The sequence below is a fragment of the Podarcis muralis genome, chromosome 1 (genome assembly GCF_964188315.1).
Source record: "Podarcis muralis chromosome 1, rPodMur119.hap1.1, whole genome shotgun sequence".
NCBI lineage: Eukaryota > Metazoa > Chordata > Lepidosauria > Squamata > Lacertidae > Podarcis > Podarcis muralis.
In genome coordinates this window covers 128390727-128409790 of record NC_135655.1, presented here as the reverse complement: position 1 = coordinate 128409790, position 19064 = coordinate 128390727, and the positions used below count along the sequence as shown (strand labels likewise).

The window sequence follows — 19064 nt, the reverse complement described above, 5'->3', positions numbered from 1 at the left end:
AGGAATAATGCAATCAATGCATGGTCTTTTTTTAATGGTTCTTCCAGTAATTATTGTTGTCACTCAACATGAATATTCCTTAGCCACTCTTCCTATCCCTGGGGAAACTTTAGATCAAAGCTGATTTCTGGTTGATGCACTTTGTGCAGAAATAAATAAGACCGATTTTAAACCCACAGAGAAGAGCGCCTTATGAGCCATTCTGCCAGCACAGCAGTGCACAGGATAATGGATCTCATCATTAGCAATGTCACCATTCAGGGCACTGCAACCAACCAGCATAAGATCTACTATGGCAGTGACGTCCTATCTACAAGGCGTAGAAGCCTCCTAGGCCAATTTTACACTGAAGAAACAAGGGGAAAAGGTTCTCTCAACAAGTAAGAGAGAGTAAGTTTTTACTCTCAAGCAAGTAAGCGGGATAGCTCTGCCAGGGACAAAACGCTTTTGCAGATGACTAGAGCAACGAAGGATCTCAGCAGAAGTCAAAACACTGACATCCATGTCAGCAAGAATTTGGGGAAACCAAAGTAGTTATTAAGAGGGGGGATGGGGGGTGTATGCCACCAAAGTAAACCGAGGAAATCACTGTGGTTTACCAAATAACATATGAGGAATTCTGGGTTTGAAATCCATGAGATCATTTTGCGGTATAATTCTATTTTGGGCGGGGGGGGGGGGGGATATAGCCGTACGTCTTTCTCATTCAATATTATGGGACAAAGTCTTTCATTTATGGGACTATAGTCTCTATAGATTTTTCTCAGCTCTGACTCGTATGCCAACTATGACTTTTCCTTGACAGTGATATCACCGTCTCAGCAATCCATGCACTGGTAACCCCCCCCCCCAAGACTGTACAGTGGTACCTCGGGTTACATATGCTTCAGGTTACGTACGCTTCAGGTTACAGACTCCGCTAATCCAGAAATATTACCTTGGGTTAAGAACTTTGCTTCAGGATGAGAACAGAAATCGTGCTCCGGTGGCGCGGTGGCAGCGGGAGGCCCCCCCCCCCAATTATCTAAAGTGGTGCTTCAGGTTAAGAACAGTTTCAGGTTAAGAACGGACCTCTGGAACGAATTAAGTCCATAACCAGAGGTACCACTGTAATGTGTTGAATATGCCTTTAAAGACCATCCATAACTACAATCTGTGAAGAATACGGCAGCAAGATTTCTACTTGAGTCCTGGTGCTATATGTACACATTACACCAGTGCTTTATTCCCTCCATTGGCTAGGTCCATGTCTAGGTTCACTGTAAAACGATGGCTTCAACCTCAGGTTCTGCACCACTTTAGGACTTGGGGTACCTGAAGGATTGCCCCTCTCCCTATACAAACACACATCTCTGGGCCCCAAAATAAAATATAATAATAATAATAATAATAATAATAATAATAATAATAATAATAATAAATTTATTATTTATACCCCGCCCATCTGGCTGGGCTTCCCCAGCCACTCTGAGCGGCTTCCAACAAAATATTAAAATACAATAATCCATCAAACATTAAAAGCTTCCCTAAACAGGGCTGTCTTCAGATGTCTTCTAAAAGTCTGTTAGTTGTTGTTCTCTCTGACATCTGGTGGGAGGGCGTTCCACAGGGCGGGTGCCACTACCGAGAAGGCCCTCTGCCTGGTTCCCTGTAACTTGGCTTCTCGCAGTCAGGGAACCGCCAGAAGGCCCTCGGTGCTGGATCTCAGTGTCCAGGCTGAACGATGGGGGTGGAGACGCCCCTTCAGGTATACTGAAAAATCATCAGCTGAGCCTCCCACTTTTGGATGGCCCCTCAATCTGAGACAGAAAGAGGGAACATCAGTGATGCCCTCAGTCATAGGATTCCTTCCCCAGAGAAGTCTGCCTGGAACTGACAGTATACTCTTTTCAGCATCTGGCAAATACCTTCTTTATTTTATTTAACACCATGCTCCAAGCTGGTTTAGAACTGTATTAACATCTTAAACCCCACATTTCGTGACTAGTGTGTGGCTTTAGCTCTGCAAGGATGTTTTACGATTCTGTCATTTTAGGATTACAACAGAATTTATTTTACTTTTCACATTGTCACCGGTAGTTGTGCTTTCATAGTTGTTGTTGTGCCAATTAATGGCTAGTATTTTGTTGGATTTTATTATTTTAAAATTGTTTTAATTGTTCATTGCCCAGAGAAGTTTTCTATGGGGCAATTCACACATACAATAAAAAAGTAAATAATAAAATTCATACTGTGAAAAGGGTTCTTTCCTTAACCTGGCAAGCAATCACCAGCAACTCCCACAAAAACATGAGGAGCTGTTGCAAGAAGTGATACTTGAGCTTATTAATATGCTTGTCATGGTGAACGAACTTTAATGCTGTACAGCTTAATTAAGATTTTCTATTCAAGAAAACATATTGATGCAAGGGCAAATTAGAGGGTTGTTAATGAACTCTGATCCATAAAGGATAAATTAATATTTAGTTGGGTATGAGACAGTATAATCTTGAACATGTCTGAATAAGTTGCATCTAAAAACTCCGCCTCCGGTTTCTGATGCTACAAGAACACAGATAATCCTACTCACTGGGAAAATTAGAAATAACTGTCTTCATCCAAGCATGGAAGCACAACTGAAGGAAATCACTATAGACCAACCCTGGTTGTTACAAGAATTAATTTCACCTTCCTCTCTTAACAAATGCAATATACCACACTGGTTTAGCAGCTACGCTTTGCTTCTTAAAAAGAAATGCCTAATCATGGGGAAACAATGTCCAAGACCAAACAGAGGTCAAAGTAACCAGAAAACTAACCCAGAATTTAGCACAGAATTAACATCTTGTGTGTCCTGACTCCTGACATCTTCCTCACCTCTCGTTTATTGAAAGACCCCATATAAGTGGCTCTGCTCAAACTGGGAAAGAGGGTGATATTGCAGGAAACATGTGGGTATCATAGAATATACATCTCATTTGGTGATTTAACCTCCACACCCCAAAAGCAGCAGGAATAGGACAATCACCTCCATCCATTCCTTTGGTCAACAACGGAAATGGTCAGGGGAAGTCAGTTGCAGTACAGTGGTACCTCCGGTTAAGTACTTAATTCGTTCCGGAGGTCCGTACTTAACCTGAAACTGTTCTTAACCTGAAGCACCACTTTAGCTAATGGGGCCTCCTGCTGCTGCCACGACGCCGGAGGACAATTTCTGTTCTCATCCTGAAGCAAAGTTCTTAACCTGAAGCACTATTTCTGGGTTAGCGGAGTATGTAACCTGAAGCGTATGTAACCCGAGGTACCACTGTATGCTTATTTTCATAAATATTCTCATTTAGTCTAGTTCACTTCTTTTTTGCAGCAAAATGATCTAACTATCCAAGTCCTTTATGTACTGTTCAGTTTCTCCAAATTCAGTCCCTGGTCCACACATTATGCTAAGCCACAGTGCATTTGATAACCACAAGCTAGCCAAAATTTGTCCCACGGATTTTGAAACAAACCATGTCTTGTTTCCCCAGAGTCTCCATTTGCTTCCAGTTGTTCTTGTCTAACACCTTTGTAGCTTGGGGAGCACTGGCAGAGTGGAAACAGGGAAGGCAAACCAGAAAGGGTGCAGGATTCAAACATAATGGCAAGCCAAGATTCATAAGCCTACACCAAACCATGGCTTCAGATTATAGCTTGCTGGCAGTAACCAAGCATAGTTATGCCGCTGGGCAGGGTTCATATATAAAATAGGTTAGAATTATATGGCTCAGGTGTTAGAAACTGATATATGAAAGTTAGGAGCTAAATGGCACCTTAAACTGAGGTTATGGGCACAACAGAATGTCCAGGCACACTTTTTTTAATAACAAAGAATACAAAGCTGAAAATGAATGAACTGCAGCTAAAATATTACGGTCATTTTTCACACGGTCTAGTCCTTCCCCTGCCCATCCCCCTAATATTCTTAAGAGGATCTCTTCTCCCATCTTCAGAGAGTAGCTGGAAGTGGGGAGGCAGAAAATGGTCCTCCTTTCCTTCCACTCAGCAGTTTTAATCTGAAATCTTTGGTGCAGTACTGTGCCGAGCTCAGAAACTGCTTGCCTTCATGAAATGCCATGCCGCAAAATGAGCCTAGAACAATGGGAGTTTCGGAACTGCCAAGCCACACCATCTCACCTGTCTCATTAATTAACTTTTTGCACTAATCTAACTTTACCTGTGTTCTTTCCCTTACCTTCCTCAGGGTTCAGTCTACAAGCCAGTGTGGAAGCAGATTTAGAGGCAACTAAGTCAAGTACTAGTGATGTATGGAAGTGAGAGCTGGAAGTGAGAGCTGGACCATAAAGAAGGCTGATCGCCGAAGAATTGATGCTATTGAATTATGGTGCTGGAGGAGACTCTTGAGAGTTCCATGGACTGCAAGAAGATCAAACCGATCCATTCTGAAGGAAATCAGCCCTGAGTGCTCACTGGAAGGACAGATCGTGAAGCTGAGGCTCCAATACTTTGGCCACCTCATGAGAAGAGAAGACTCCCTGGAAAAGACTCTGATGTTGGGAAAGATGGAGGGCACAAGGAGAAGGGGACGACAGAGGACGAGATGGTTGAATAGTGTTCTTGAAGCTACCAGCATGAGTTTGACCAAACTGTGGGAGGCAGTGGAAGACAGGAGGGCCTGGCATGCTCTGGTCCATGGGGTCACGGAGAGTCGGACACGACTAAATGACTAAACAACAACAAAGTCAAGTACAGGCAACTCCCCTCTTGCATGTGATCGACTGGTGTGCGACCATGCACACACGCAGCACCGGGAAAACAGAAGCAGCAGGAGAGAGCTGGAAAGTCCTTCTGGCTTGCAGAAAGACCCTCCCAGAGTCCAAAGAGGGTGCCAAAGAGACCAGAGGCACAGTAGGGCTTTGTTTTGGCTGTGCAGCCTCCCCGCCTAACAGCTGGCATGGGGGAAAGCAGCTACTGCTGCCCCACTAACCTGTGCATCAACCGTTCAACGGGGAAGCTGAGCAGCCAAAGCAAAGCCCTACTGAACCTCCAGCTGTGGGGAGGGTATCTTCATGGACCACGCAAATTCTCTAGGGTGCTCCCCGCTTACGTGCATTTCACTCATGCGCACAGGGCACCAGGAAGAAACACCTGCATAAGTGGGGAGTCGCCTGTAAAGGTATTTGCATTATCCATCAATCTATCGGAGGCCCAGAATAGGAAATGACACCATTAGAAGCAAAAGCATAGTTTTATTGAACTAGTCCTGATGCACAGTTATTCCTTCTCTTCCAATACCAGCAGCAAGTTTTGTCTCTTGCAAGGACTAAATTCTTGAGACTAAATTCTTAATTGAGCCCCACAGGAAATCCCAAGATGCAAAGGCAAACACCCAGAAGCCGTCTAAGCAGAAAACCTCACTGAACAGTTGCAGTTCCAAGTCCTACTTCTTTATACGTAATTAAAGGGCCACACCTCAGGGTTACACCTGAGAGCCAGTGTGGTGTAGTGGTTAAGAAAGGTAGTCTCGTAATCTGGGGAACCGGGTTTGCGTCTCTGCTCCTCCACATGCAGCTGCTGGGTGACCTTGGACCAGTCACACTTCTCTGAAGTCTCTCAGCCCCATTCTCCTCACAGAGTGTTTGTTGTGGTGGAGGAAGGGAAAGGAGAATGTTAGCCGCTTTGAGACTCCTTAAAGGGAGTGAAAGGCGGGATATCAAATCCAAACTCTTCTTCACCTAGGAGGGAGTCAGGGACAACCTGCTTACTTCTGCTGGTTGGTAACAGTTAACTGATTTGTATTCCCACTGGGAAAAAGTTACTCTGCCAAAAAGAAAAGAAAAGAAAAGAAAACTAGGTTGTTTTGGCATTTGTTTTTGAAAAAAAAATCCATGTTAACTACTGCTAATCATCTTATTTTCTTTTAAACGCTTACAAAATCAGTTACAAACTACATTCACGCAGCATTAACTCTGCTGGGTGTGTGACGTCTCTCTAATTGGATTACAGGTTGTAGAGCAACTCTAATTTCTTTTTTAAAAAAACAAAAACAAAACACTAAACCATGAATACAGGATTTCTGATAGTTTTGAGATCAGACTACTAGAGATAAGGGCTCTGAAGAAAACATATTTTTTTTAGTCACAGGAAAGATATAGTACCCACAGGGTTGATGTGTGGCACCATACCAGTTTAACATCCTTGTGATTGAACTTTTTTTAAAATTATCCATTATCGACAACTTTCGATAATCAACCAAGCGTGTGGGAAGCAAGATGTCTGGGTGCCAAGATGGCACTTGACATCTCCACCATCTGGAGGTGCATGCCTGGGGATCCTTGGATCTCGACTGCTTTCACACACGAGCTACACATCCTGTAGAATTCTATCAGCTATATTTCATCTGCACAATCGGAATGAATTTCAGGAACCCAAAAGACATATTACAAATTTGACTTTTGAGGCATCTGGCCCCAAAATGGCAACTCAGTCTTTCATTTAGGGGACTGTAAGGTAAAAGTAAAGGGACCTCTGACCGCTAAGTCCAGTCATGGCCGACTCTGGGGTTGTGGCACTCATCTCGCTTTATTGGCCGAGGGAGCCGGCGTATAGCTTCCGGGTCATGTGGCCAGCATGACTAAGCCGCTTCTGGCGAAGCAGAGCAGCGCACAGAAACGCCGTTTACCTTCCCGCCGGAGCGGTTCCTATTTATCTACTTGCACTTTGATGTGCTTTCGAACTGCTAGGTTGGCAGGAGCAGGGACCAAGCAACGGGAGCTCACTCTGTCACGGGGATTCGAACCGCCGACCTTCTGATCGGCAAGCCCTAGGGTCTGTGGTTGGAAGAGAGCGATCCCCGCAGAGGCTTGGGAAAAGGTTGACAACTCTGGGAAACGGGGGGTGGGGCACCGGAGGGATCTTTGCACCACAGCGCAGGATATGCTTAAGATGGCCCTGACCCTGAGATTAAGAGTCTCCATGCTCCAGCAACTGAGCTATCACACCGTCATGCACATACATCTGTGCATAAAGAACTTCATTAAGCACCAGCATTGCAGATGCTCTTTTGAGACTGGAATTATTACAGGGCAGTGATGAGGAAACGTCACTTTTCAGCAACATTGTGTTTTTTTTAAAAAAATAACCCTGTTAGAAACAAGGCTATCAGTCTTACAAAGGCACTCTGTTTTGACAAAGTCTGGAAAGACTGGCTAAATATAACCAGCCTCCTCCAGGTTTGGCAGCATTATGTTTCCAAATTGTGACTATCACTTTGTTTTGTTGTCTGTTTTGGTCTCTCACAAGCATGGAGGAAGCCTACCTAAGGGAGGTGTGGGCAGTAGGAGCAAAGTCTTCTCCAGCCCACCTCACCATGCAGTTTGTGAAAACAAGTTATTGACTGGGATCCAAATCAAAGGTGCCATCCACGTACATGCCCACGCAATATGCGCTAGAGGAAAGCACTTGTGCTTGGTTGCAGTAATATTTCATAGTCACATAAATACTATGCAAAAATATACATTATACAAGCATAAAGAAGTAGGCGGCGAGGAGATAGCACAAGCTTAAACAAGACTTCTATAAATAACTGTATGATTTGTTCACATACATAATTCAGAGTATGTGTTGTTTATCCTACAGTCCCCAATTAAAAATAATAATACTACTTTGCCTTTTATAAACAATTTCAGTAAAGCAACCTCTTCAAAAATGTTGCCCAGCCAATGACCTTTTAATGCTTCTTCCTTTCTACTGTTTTTGGGAGACAGGGGGCAGGCAGGTGTGGGGGACTCCCTGGTCCTGAACGGGGTATCTGACTTTTAGAAGACACCTGAAGGAAGCAACCCTGTAACAGGAAATTTCTAATGCCTTGCCATTTTGTGTGTGTTGTAAGCTGCTCAGAGTGGTTGGGGAAACCCAGCCAGATGGGCAGGGTGTAAATAATAAAATAATAATTATTATTATTTATTTCCCCACTATAAATCATTTAAAGAAGGGCATAATACAGTGGTGCCCCGCAAGACGAACGCCTCGCAAGACAGAAAACCCGCTAGACGAAAGGGTTTTCCGTTTTGGAGGCGCTTCGCAAAACGAATTTCCCTATGGGCTTCCTTCGCAAGACGAAAGCCCATAGAGAAATCTCCGGGACAGCAGGGAAGCGCAGCGCGTCTTCCCCACTGTCCTTGGACCTCCTCCGAAGCCGGGCGGCCGGGCAGGAACACCTTCTGAAGGCCGGCGGGGGGCAAAAGTCTTTGTTCCCCCCTGCCTGCCTTCCCAGGGGCTTTTAAATCGCCCCGGACAGCGGAGAAGTCCTCCGCTGTCCCGGGGCGATTTTAAAATGCCGCCCGCCAGCATTTTAAGATCGCCCCGGACAGCGGAGAAGTCCTCCGCTGTCCCGGGGTTTTTTAAAATGCTGGGGGTGGGAAGAAAAGCCCTTGTCCCCCCCCCAGCCTTCAGAAGAGGTCGGGGGACAGACTGTCCCCGGACCTGGTCTGAAGGCGGTTTCCCTAGGAACGCATTAATTGATTTTCAATGCATTCCTATGGGAAACCGTGCATCGCAAGACGAAAAACTCGCAAGACGAAGAGACTTGCGGAACGAATTAATTTCGTCTTGCGAGGCACCACTGTAATAACTTCCAGAACTCCCTTGTGGGTGCCAGTCCAAAGGGCCCTGAGAGATTCAGGAAGGTCAAGACCATGAAGGTGAACAAATCAGCGCACACAAGACTTTGGCTCGCAGCCCATATCTAGACTATGTAAGGAAGGCTGCTAGTGAGCATTGTGCCTCTGAATGCCCGAATATTTGTCTCTACAGGTAGCAAGAGCACAACACTGCCCATATAGTTTTTATTTGCAAATGGTCCTTTCCTAGCTAGATACAGCTTGGGGTATACATGCCATACACACCAAGAGTTCAAACGATCAATTCAACCATTTCAATTTAGTACAGTGGTACCTCAGGTTAAGTACTTAATTCAATCTGGAGGTCCGCTCTTAACCTGAAACGGTTCTTAACCTGAAGCACCACTTTAGCTAATGGGGCCTCCTGCTGCCGCTGCACCGCCGCTGCACAATTTCTGTTCTCATCCTGAAGCAACTTTCTTAACCCGAGGTACTATTTCTGGGTTAGTGGAGTCTGTAACCTGAAGCGTCTGTAACCCGAGGTACCACTGTAGGCAGATCTGGCTCACCATACAAAAATTCCTAGCTGGGATTTATGGCTCCTGACTAGCAGTAACTATTCACTCTCCTATGCCTCCTTATACCTGACAAGAGGCTTCATTTTAATATTGTTTTTTTCTGTTTCAGAATTTGTCTCCATATGGATAATACAAGAGAACGTCCCATCTGTATTATACTGAACAATGCAGGTTTTTTTTTTTTTTTTTTTTTGAGAATCTCTCGCAAGAAGTTTGACCTGAATTTTTCAGGTCTCTAGAATGTTTGTTTTGGATTCCCTAACTTCTTGCTCCCTTGTGAAACAAACTTACGAGGAAGTTTGACTGTTTGTTTTACCATCGTAATTAACGGTGACAATTTAGGCTTAGATAAATAACCAGGCACTTTGGATGCTATACACTAATAACTCAAACATTTATCAAAGACAGGAGAAGCTGAATCTTCATCTTTCCTCCCCTGAAAGCATTGCTTAAGAGGGACATTTAATTGAATGGAACTTCCCACACATAACTCAGACTGCATCCCAGATTCTTGTGAAGCGGATACACATATTTGCAATCAGTACGACAATCGAGATGCCGTCCTGATGGATGCTATAGCCCAAGACATCTGAAGGGCCATAGGTCCCCACCACTCTTCCAGAACAGACACATCCTACTCCCAAGAGACAGCGATCTACTCACAGTATATATTTAAAAAAAACAGACGGCGATCTACCCATTGTCTTTGGAGAATGGACCAGAGTTGTTGAGCTTTTTGTAAGGAGCCAGAGTGTGGTGGGGGATTTTTTTGGGGGGAGAGAGATTTTTAAGGGTCCAAAGATTGACCACGATTGACCAGGAACACCCTGCAATCAACCAGTGGTGGATCACGATCGATCTGTTGGACATGCCTGCTCTAGAATTACCGTACTTTTCACTCTATAAGACACACCAGACCACAAGACGCACATAGTTTTTGGAGGAGGAAAACAAGAAAAAAAAATCTGAATCTCAGAAGCCAGAACAGCAAGAGGGATCGCTGCGCAGTGAAAGCAGCGATTGCTCTTGCAGTTCTGGCTTCTGGGATAGCTGCGCAGCCTGCATTCGCTCCATAAGACGCACACACATTTCCCCTTACATTTTAGGAGGGGAAAAGTGAGTCTTATAGAGCAAAAAAATACGGTACTTTCCTGGACTTTTGACACAGAGTTACATTTACCACGGGCCCCTATTCCAAGCCCCCTATTTCTTTCATAGGTGGTTCATGCAAAACTTTAAACACATCGCCAAAGCTGGAACTCTAAGGTAAGTTCTGAAAGAGATTATGGTATATCTTTCGGAACTCAGAACATAGGCACAGTGATTACAATACATTGTTTCACACGCAAATAATTCATAGCTGGTGCGCAAATTGTAATGCATTGTAATCAGCATAAAATACAAGGTATTTCCTTGTCAACGGAAGAAGAAAAAACTTAGAAGTGTTTCCTAGGGCTCTTTCTCAACCACCTACACTGATGTTGCATCTTGTGGATGAAAGAATACTCAGCTTGTGAAGCAGCATTATCATGAAGGGAAATGTGTCTGTAATCAGCTCTCTTCTAAATCAATCACACGGCACACAGGTGTCTAGGGTTTATGGTGTTAACAGAGCAATAAAAATGAAACACTTGCAGAGTACCTGATTTACATCATCAGCATGTGCTTGTTTTTAAAGGAGAAGGAAGAAAGCACTGATCAAGCATTTGTAGAAGCTTGGAAAAGACCACACTGGCCCAAACACACATTGATTTCAGAACCAAGGACTCTGAGGGGCATCTAAGGTAGGGTAGTCCAATGACCACATGTGGCCCTCTCCAAGGCCTTTCTTTGGGGCCCTCAGAAACATCTGACAGGGTCCTAGAGTCCTCCCGCATCCTTCCCAGGATGTAGGAGTACTCTAAGGCAGGCTTCCTCAAGCTCGGCCCTCCAGATGTTTTTGACCTACAACTCCCACGATCCCTAGCTAGCAGGACCAGTGGTCAGGGATGATGGGAATTGTAGTCTCAAAACATCTGGAGGGCCGAGGTTGAGGAAGCCTGCTCTAGGGCAGTGTTTCCCAACCTTGTGCCTCCAGCTGTTTTTGAACTACAACTCCCATCATCCCTGACTAGCAAGACCAGTGGCAAGGGATGATGGGAATTGTAGTCCAAAAACAGCTGGAGGCACAAGGTTGGGAAACACTGCTCTAGGGCTCTGCCAGAGCTTTGCAACGCTTTTCCAAAGTAAATAGTTACTTCCCAAAGTAAGTAAGGTAAAGGTAAAGGGACCCCTGACCATTAGGTCCAGTCGTGGCCGACTCTGGGGTTGCGGTGCTCATCTCGTTTATTGGCCGAGGGAGCCGACGTACAGCTTCCGGGTCATGTAGCCAGCATGACTAAGCCGCTTCTGGCGAACCAGAGCAGCGCACGGAAAAGCCATTTACCTTCCCGCCAGAGCGGTACCTATTTATCTACTTGCACTTTGACGTGCTTTCAAACTGCTAGGTTGGCAGGAGCAGGGACCGAGCAACGGGAGCTCACCCCGTCGCGGGGATTCAAACCGCCGATCTTCTGATCGGCAAGTCCTAGGCTCTGTGGTTTAACCCACAGCGCCACCCATGTCCCTTCCCAAAGTAAGTACTTACTACCAAAGTACTTACTTCCCAAGTAAGCCCAGTGCATCACTTACCCAGCTTTGGGAAAGCAGAACGAGGGCTGCAGAGGAGCATCAAATTTTGGCCTGACCCCTCACTCCTGCACAACACAGCAGTGTGCAGCCAGCGGGTTCCATGTTGAAGTACCCATTTGATATAAAAAGTTGGACTGCCCTGATCTATAAGTAAATAAGCACACCATCACCACTGTTTACCAAATACACCACTCCCTTTATGCCCTACTGCTTTATCTTCTATATTATACCCATACTTAACACAGCAGAGTATAACGTATGTTTAGCAGCTCAATAAACAATCTGAAATAGCGACCGCCCATTATGGTGGAGGGGGAAGAGGACTGGGAGGGGCGATTCGTGTTTGCAAATGTTTCGTGGCAAAAATCAAGGCAGGAGACTTTATTATCATATTGCAGAACCACTTGGAAGGCCAAAACCAACCATCAAACCTCATGACTCTCCGAACTGTTCATGTAAAATTTATCGGTTTTTTGCTACTCCATGGTTTGTTTTCAATTAGTGTGATGCTTCTACTTTAAGTATGGCTATAAGATGAACATACAAAGCTGTCCGGTATATCTAGCCCTATATTCTCAACATAGATATTGCCTATCATTGAGCAGATGGATGTCCCAAACCTAAAACATACAATTCTGCATCCAGCCTTGCCAAGCATTGGACTTGGCATGGTTCATAAAGAATGCATTCTACCATTGAGCTATAGTCCTGGTCCAGTAAGAAACACTTGCCACTGGTGAATCAAACCCTGGTTTCCCGCACAATGGACATACATGTTCGCTGCTCTACTAACAATGAGAAGGGTTCTCCATTTATCAGAGCCAGCAACTCATTGTAGTAAGGCATGGGTAGGCAAACTAAGGCCCAGGGGCTGGATCTGGCTCAATCGCCTTCCAAATCCGGCCCACGGACGGTACGGGAATCAGCGTGTTTTTACATGAGTGGAAAGTGTCCTTATATTTAAAATGCATCTCTGAGTTATTTGTGGGGCCTGCCTCGTGTTTTTACATGAGTGGAAAGTGTGCTTTTATTTAAAATGCATCTCTGGGTTATTTGTAGGGCATAGGAATTCACTCATTATGATTTTTTCAAAACATAGTCTGGCCCCCCACAAGATCTGAGGGACAGTGGACCGGCCCCCTGCTGAAAAAGTTTGCTGACCCCTGTACAGTCATACCTCAGGATGAATACGCTTCGGGTTAGGCAAATTCGGGTTGCGCTCCACGGCAACCAGGAAGTAACGGAGCACGTTACTTCCGGGTTTCACCATGTGCGCATGCGCAGACTGTCAAAATGACATAACGCGCATGCACAGAAGCGCTGAAACATGACCCGCGCACGCGCAGTCGCACGGACACGGGTTACATTCGCTTCGGGATGCGAACGGGGCTCCAGAACGGATCCCGTTCGCATCCTGAAGTACCAGTGTAGTTTGGTATCTGAAGAAGTGTGAATGCACACGAAAGCTCATACCAATAACAAACTTAGTTGGTCTCTAAGGTGCTACTGGAATAAATTTTTTTTATTTTGTTTCCCCTGTAGTAATGTATCCCTTTTGGTGTAAGACATGCCATGAACAAAAGAGATACTTTAAAAATAGAGAACCAGCAGCTGTCTAGATGATACAACTCCAGTCATTGGCTATGGTGGTTGGGGCTGATGGGATACCAAGTCCAACACCCTCTGGTGGGCCATACATTTCCCGACCCATCTCCTATAGGAAATACAGAGCCAAGACACAACAGAGGCTTACCTCTGACCCACCCACTTTCACACCATCCAACATACTGGGATCTTCAGAAGAAGGAACCAGAGGCAGCAGCTTTGCCAGTCAGTCTTGTATGAATGACAAGAGGAAAACAGCATAGGGACAGAGCATGTTCTCCAGTTGCAAGGTGGACTCAAAGCAACTTCCTACAGCTGAATGCTCTCTGCCCAGCCTACAACATTAAAAGGCACATGGAGCTCAGCCATCCCATTTTTGGTGACTTCACCATTTCTCTTCCAGCAGTTGCCAGGAATGCGGGGCAGCGCGAGAACTCAAAACGAGACGGATGGAGATGGACCTACATAGCAATTGCTGTTAGATGCTACAGACTGGGTTAAGATCATTCATCACAAGGAGGTTGGTTTTGCTGGCCATCAGCTTGGCAAAATCATAACGAATGCTAGAAAGTGACAGACAAGTCCAGTGATGCAGACTTTAACAAGTCTATGGCCCTTCAGTTTAGGAATCTTTAGTCACCTGTGGTAAGTAGCTCAGAAACAAAGAAGAAAAATAGCTATGTTAACATGGAAGTTAGCGGCACTGCAAAACCCAGGACACTTAAATTAGAATAAAGGCCCGCTGAAGCGGTAAACAAAATAGAGCCGTACATCTAACCTTCCGATTGTAACAATTCATACAAACATATTTGGCAGTGCTGTTCTGAGTATTATTTGCAACCTCTTGTCTTCCTTGTACCCAAGAGCTGCTATTGGCTCCCAGGGAGATCTTATGATGGTGCTATATAAATCTAATAAATAAATTAAATAAAAGTTTGGCATTGCTATTTGCAACTAACGTTTTGCCTTTATAAACACTTCAGCCACACATAAAACACAACAGGGTTTTTTTCCCCCTTAAAGGAAACCAGACAATATGTTTATAAGCAACATTTATGAAGGGAAATTGACATGGAACATCACAATCCCATCTCTCATCTTACGCTGTGGTGTCATTTTTGACAGCAGTCTACCATCTACATGAAAAGGCCATTCAAGCAACTGGCAATGCGCTTCCGTTTCAAAATATGCACGCATGCAGCAGAAGGATGCATGCAATCACCTTGCAGGCAGAAGCCACAGGAGGCGACTTTGCCTTGCCTTGTTACAGGTAAAGAACATTCCTTACCTTTTCTTTGGTTCTCAGGTATCTCTGGAGAGCCTGCTGTGTTAAGTCTCTAACCGGGATCTGTCCATCTTTACAGGGAACCACAATCCCCGTCTTGCCAAAGCAAACCGTCACTTTCATCTCATCCAAATAAAAACCTATTTAGAGGCCTGTTGTTGTTGTTGTTGTTGTTTATAAAAAACGAGGGGTTTCAAAAGGAAATGATGGGGGGGGGGAGAGAGTTGTGGGCAGCCTTGCCAGCAAAGCGAGCAAAATAACATTCACTTTCCAACTCTTAAAACAGATCCTAAGCCTCACTGTTTGGGGGGCAATGGGGTGGGGGGGAGAAAGAGAGAAAAACTAAAAGCTCCTCTGAGCAGCAGCAGGTGTTTAAGGAAGGGGGAGAAAGAGAGAGAGAGAAGGAAAGAGGGCCAGAACTGCTGGAGGGAGGGAAACAGGCCCGGGAGATGGAGGCAGGCCAAGCAGCCCTGAAGGCTGAGGCAAAGCGCAACGGCAACAAAGGTCACACGCGAGTTCTCCAATGGAGAGGGAGAGAAAGAGGCAGAGTAAGGGAAGGAGGGATCGAGGCAAACTGGGTCTGCCCTATGGAAGCCAGCTGCACGCACCACGGAGGGGGAAGAGAGAGGGTGGCGGCGGCCTCCGTCTCCTGCGCGCACAAACGCGGCGGCTGGGAGGGAGTTGGGAAACGGCGAAGGCGCGCAACGGCGGCGGCGACCCCGAGGGCGAGGGAAGAGGGCGGCCCTTGGCTCCCCCCCCCACCCCGCCGAGCCTTCCCCACAGGCTGCTTCCCCAGAGGCGGAGGAGGCGGCCAAAACCGGAAGGGAGAGATTGGAAGCGTCTGTGCGCCCCAGGGGAAGAAGCGCAGGCCGAGCCTTGGAGAGGGGCGCGCCAACGCGGCGAGGCACCTCGGGCTCGGAGGGAGGGCAGCTTGGGAACGGCGGGGGGGGGTTCTTTCCTTCCTTCCTTCCTTCCTTCCTTCCCGCCGCCCGCCCCCTCTCTGTGGGGCAGCTGCCTGGGCGCCCCGACTCCCGCCCCTTCCCGCGTGCGCCCTGCCCGGGTCTCTCCACCCGACTCCTCGCGGCTCAGCGCCCAGGCACCCCGGGAAGGGAAGGCACGGCTCTCGGTCGTGGGGGGTGCGCAAGGTTTGCGCGCGGGCTTGGCTTCCTCCCGCAGCAACGGCAACAGCTTAAAGGGGCCGCGGACACCTCCTGGGCCAGCCGGCCGCCCTCCCGCTCCTCCTCCTCCTGCAGCGAGCGTTTTAAATGCAATCTCCGTAGCACCGCAGCAACAAGTCCTCTCGCCAGGGCGAGGCGAGGCAGAGGGAAACTATCCGCCGCTTGATCTGCTTCCCACCAAGTTGCGATTTTTTGTTTTTTCCGAAACTTTGTTGACATTTTTAAATACAGTGTTGCCTTCCAAGACACGAGCAGCTGTGAAGTGTTGCAGGCAGACTTTGACGCTGCGCGGACTGCAGCAAAGAGCAAACTTGGGGGAATCTTCCGCATTTACAGATCCCAGCTCTGAAAGCGCATATGTATTCTTCCCTAGAGTTGGAAGGGAGGAAAGGGTCATCTAGTCCAACCCCTGCAGGAATCTTAACACGCGGTTCCCCCATCCGATTTGAAACCGGACCGGAGCCTGCTTAGCTTTGCAGATTTCTCCTTGGTGCAGATTACTATTTGTTAACAGACAATGCGAACCAGCCAAGTTGACTCGGAGAGGTTAGCCTGCTTTCTGTGATCTTCGTCACATTCGCCAGCTGTGGGACTGTGCAAACCCTGTGTCTTTATGTGGCAATTAAAGGTAAAGGGACCCCTGACCATTAGGTCCAGTCATGGCCGACTCTGGGGTTGCAGCACTCATCTCGCTTTCGAGGGAGCCGGCGTACAGCTTCCGGGTCATGTGACCAGCATGACTAAGCCGCTTCTGGCAAACCATAAAGCACGGAAACTCTGTTTACCTTCCCGCCGGAGCAGTACCTCTTTATCTACTTGCACTTCGACGTGCTTTCAAACTTCTAGGTTGGCAGGAGCTGGGACCGAGCAACGGGAGCTCACTCCGTCGCAGGGATTCAAACCGCCGACCTTCTGATCAGCAAGTCCTAGGCTCCGTGGTTTAACCCACAGCGCCACCCGCGTCCCTTTATGTGGCAATTAAGTGGCACCAAATTCACAAGTATGGCCTGGTGGCAATAGTATGCATACTTCCCATGGCAATAAGCAGGGCTGGCCCAAGCATGAGGCAGGGTGAGGCAAGAGCTTCAGGCAGTGGGATCCATAGGCAGCAGATCCCAATGTAGACCTTCAGGCACTAAAAGTCTTGAGTCAGCACACATAGGGACTGCAAAGGCTATTCTGGCAAATAGGTGCTCCGACCATTTTGATGGAGCAGTTTTGTGTTGCTTACACAGAACAACCATTGCTCCTTAGGTAAAGGTAAAGGGACCCCTGACCATTAGGTGCAGTCCTGGCCGACTCGGGGGTTGCGGCGCTCATCTCGCTTTATTGGCCGAGGGAGCCGGCGTACAGCTTCTGGGTCATGTGGCCAGCATGACTAAGCCACTTCTGGCGAACCAGAGCAGTGCACGGAAACGCTGTTTACCTTCCCGCCAGAGTGGTACCTATTTATCTACTTGCACTTTGACGTGCTTTCGAACTGCTAGGTTGGCAGGAGCTGGGACCGAGCAACGGGAGCTCACCCCGTCGCGGGGATTCGAACCGCCGACCTTCTGATCGGCAAGTCCTAGGCTCTGTGGTTTAACCCACAGCATCACCCGTGTCCCTCATTGCTCCTTAGGGCGAAAGAAATGCACTGAAAAAGGAGGGTTGGTGAGCAGCTGGGAGGGTTTCATTCTAGGATTCTGCACATGCCCTACATAAGAGATGTGCAATGCAATACATTTACTCAGAAAAAAATCCCACTGTGAAGGCAATATGGTTTATAGAAGCTGTAATCAATCATAACTGTACTCCCAGTAGTTTTTTTTTAAAAAAAACACATCCAAACTAACTAGCACCCTACATTATTTTCCTTTAAAATGTTTAACGTGTTTAATGTAACTATTTAGAATGACAACAACAACAACAACGTATAGAAACAATAAAATCTCTATGAGTAAAAGAGCAGCAAAATAAAATAGATGATTAAAAGCTCAGGAGATTAACACTGTCTTGGCCTGCTGCTTGAAGGTTAATGAGACTGGTGGTGAGGTTCTCTTTCTTGGGATGGTATTCCACAACCAGGGTGCCACCACAGAGCAGTCCCTATCTCTGGTGGTAATCTACTTCACCTTCGAAGACACAGGGTTACTTAGAGTAGTTTGGCACCCATTGGAACTGGTAGGGTGGCAAACAGAACATGAAGCCAGAACGAAAGACAGGCAGAGGTACCCCCTCACTGGCTGTAAGCAAGAAGGCAGGCAGGCAGGGGTAGATTGTGATTGATGGGGTACTGTGGTGTAGTGGTTAAGAGCGGTAGACTCATAATCTGGGGAACCGGGTTCGCGTCTCCGCTCCTCCACATGCAGCTGCTGGGTGACCTTGGGCCAGTCACACTTCTCTGAGGTCTCTCAGCCTCACTCACCTCAGAGAGTGTTTGTTGTGGGGGAGGAAGGGAAAGGAGAATGTTAGCTGCTTTGAGACTCCTTCGGGTAGTGATAAAGCGGGATATCAAATCCAAACTCCTCCTCTTCTTCTTCTTCTTCTTCATTCACTGTTATAGACTACACTCCCATTACCATTATTACTTGGTTGCTTTGTAAGGAAGAAAGTAGGGTCACACTTGTGGAAGTACATTTCCTTATTCCTAGAAACAGCTGCAGTGGCTTTCCTGGCACTGTTCCAAGTGCTGGTATTGACCTTTAAAACCACATTGTTTGGGTCCAAAGTACATGATCACTGAATTCACTGAATTCATTGCTGGAGGTTGTTCCACTGTATGAAGTGAAATGGATGTGAGCCTTCTTGGTGGTGGCACCTAGCCTGTGGGATGTTCTTCCTACAGAGGCTCATTTGGTGCCCATGTGATCTTTTTCGCATCTCAAACAAATACCTTTTCTATTTCCCCAGGCCTGTTCAGAAGTTTTAACCCTAAGCAAATAAGTTGTTGTTTTTTAATGCTGCTCTTACCTACTATGACACAAACAGGTATTAAAACACTTCCAGCACTCTGAAGCTACTCTGATGATGATGCCAACCAAGGCTCTGATGATGATGCCAACCGGAAACCTAAGAGGACACAAGATCTGCTGAAGTGTGAATGTTTGAGCCCTTCCATCCTATGTTCAGGTTACATATATTACAGTGGTACCTCAGGTTACATACGCTTCAG

General features: G+C 46.6%; 1 protein-coding gene across 2 annotated transcripts in view; it reads right to left on the bottom strand.

Moving 5' to 3' along the window:
- Window positions 1–14869, bottom strand: part of PARD3B (par-3 family cell polarity regulator beta) — a 582805-nt gene extending 567936 nt beyond the window's left edge. For both annotated transcript variants that reach the window (XM_077918269.1, XM_077918271.1), the window contains exon 1: window positions 14736–14869. In XM_077918269.1, the coding sequence (XP_077774395.1) occupies window positions 14736–14855 (120 nt within the window). In that variant the 5' untranslated portion in view covers window positions 14856–14869. The remainder of the gene's footprint in view (window positions 1–14735) is intronic.
- Window positions 14870–19064: the final 4195 nt, after the last annotated feature.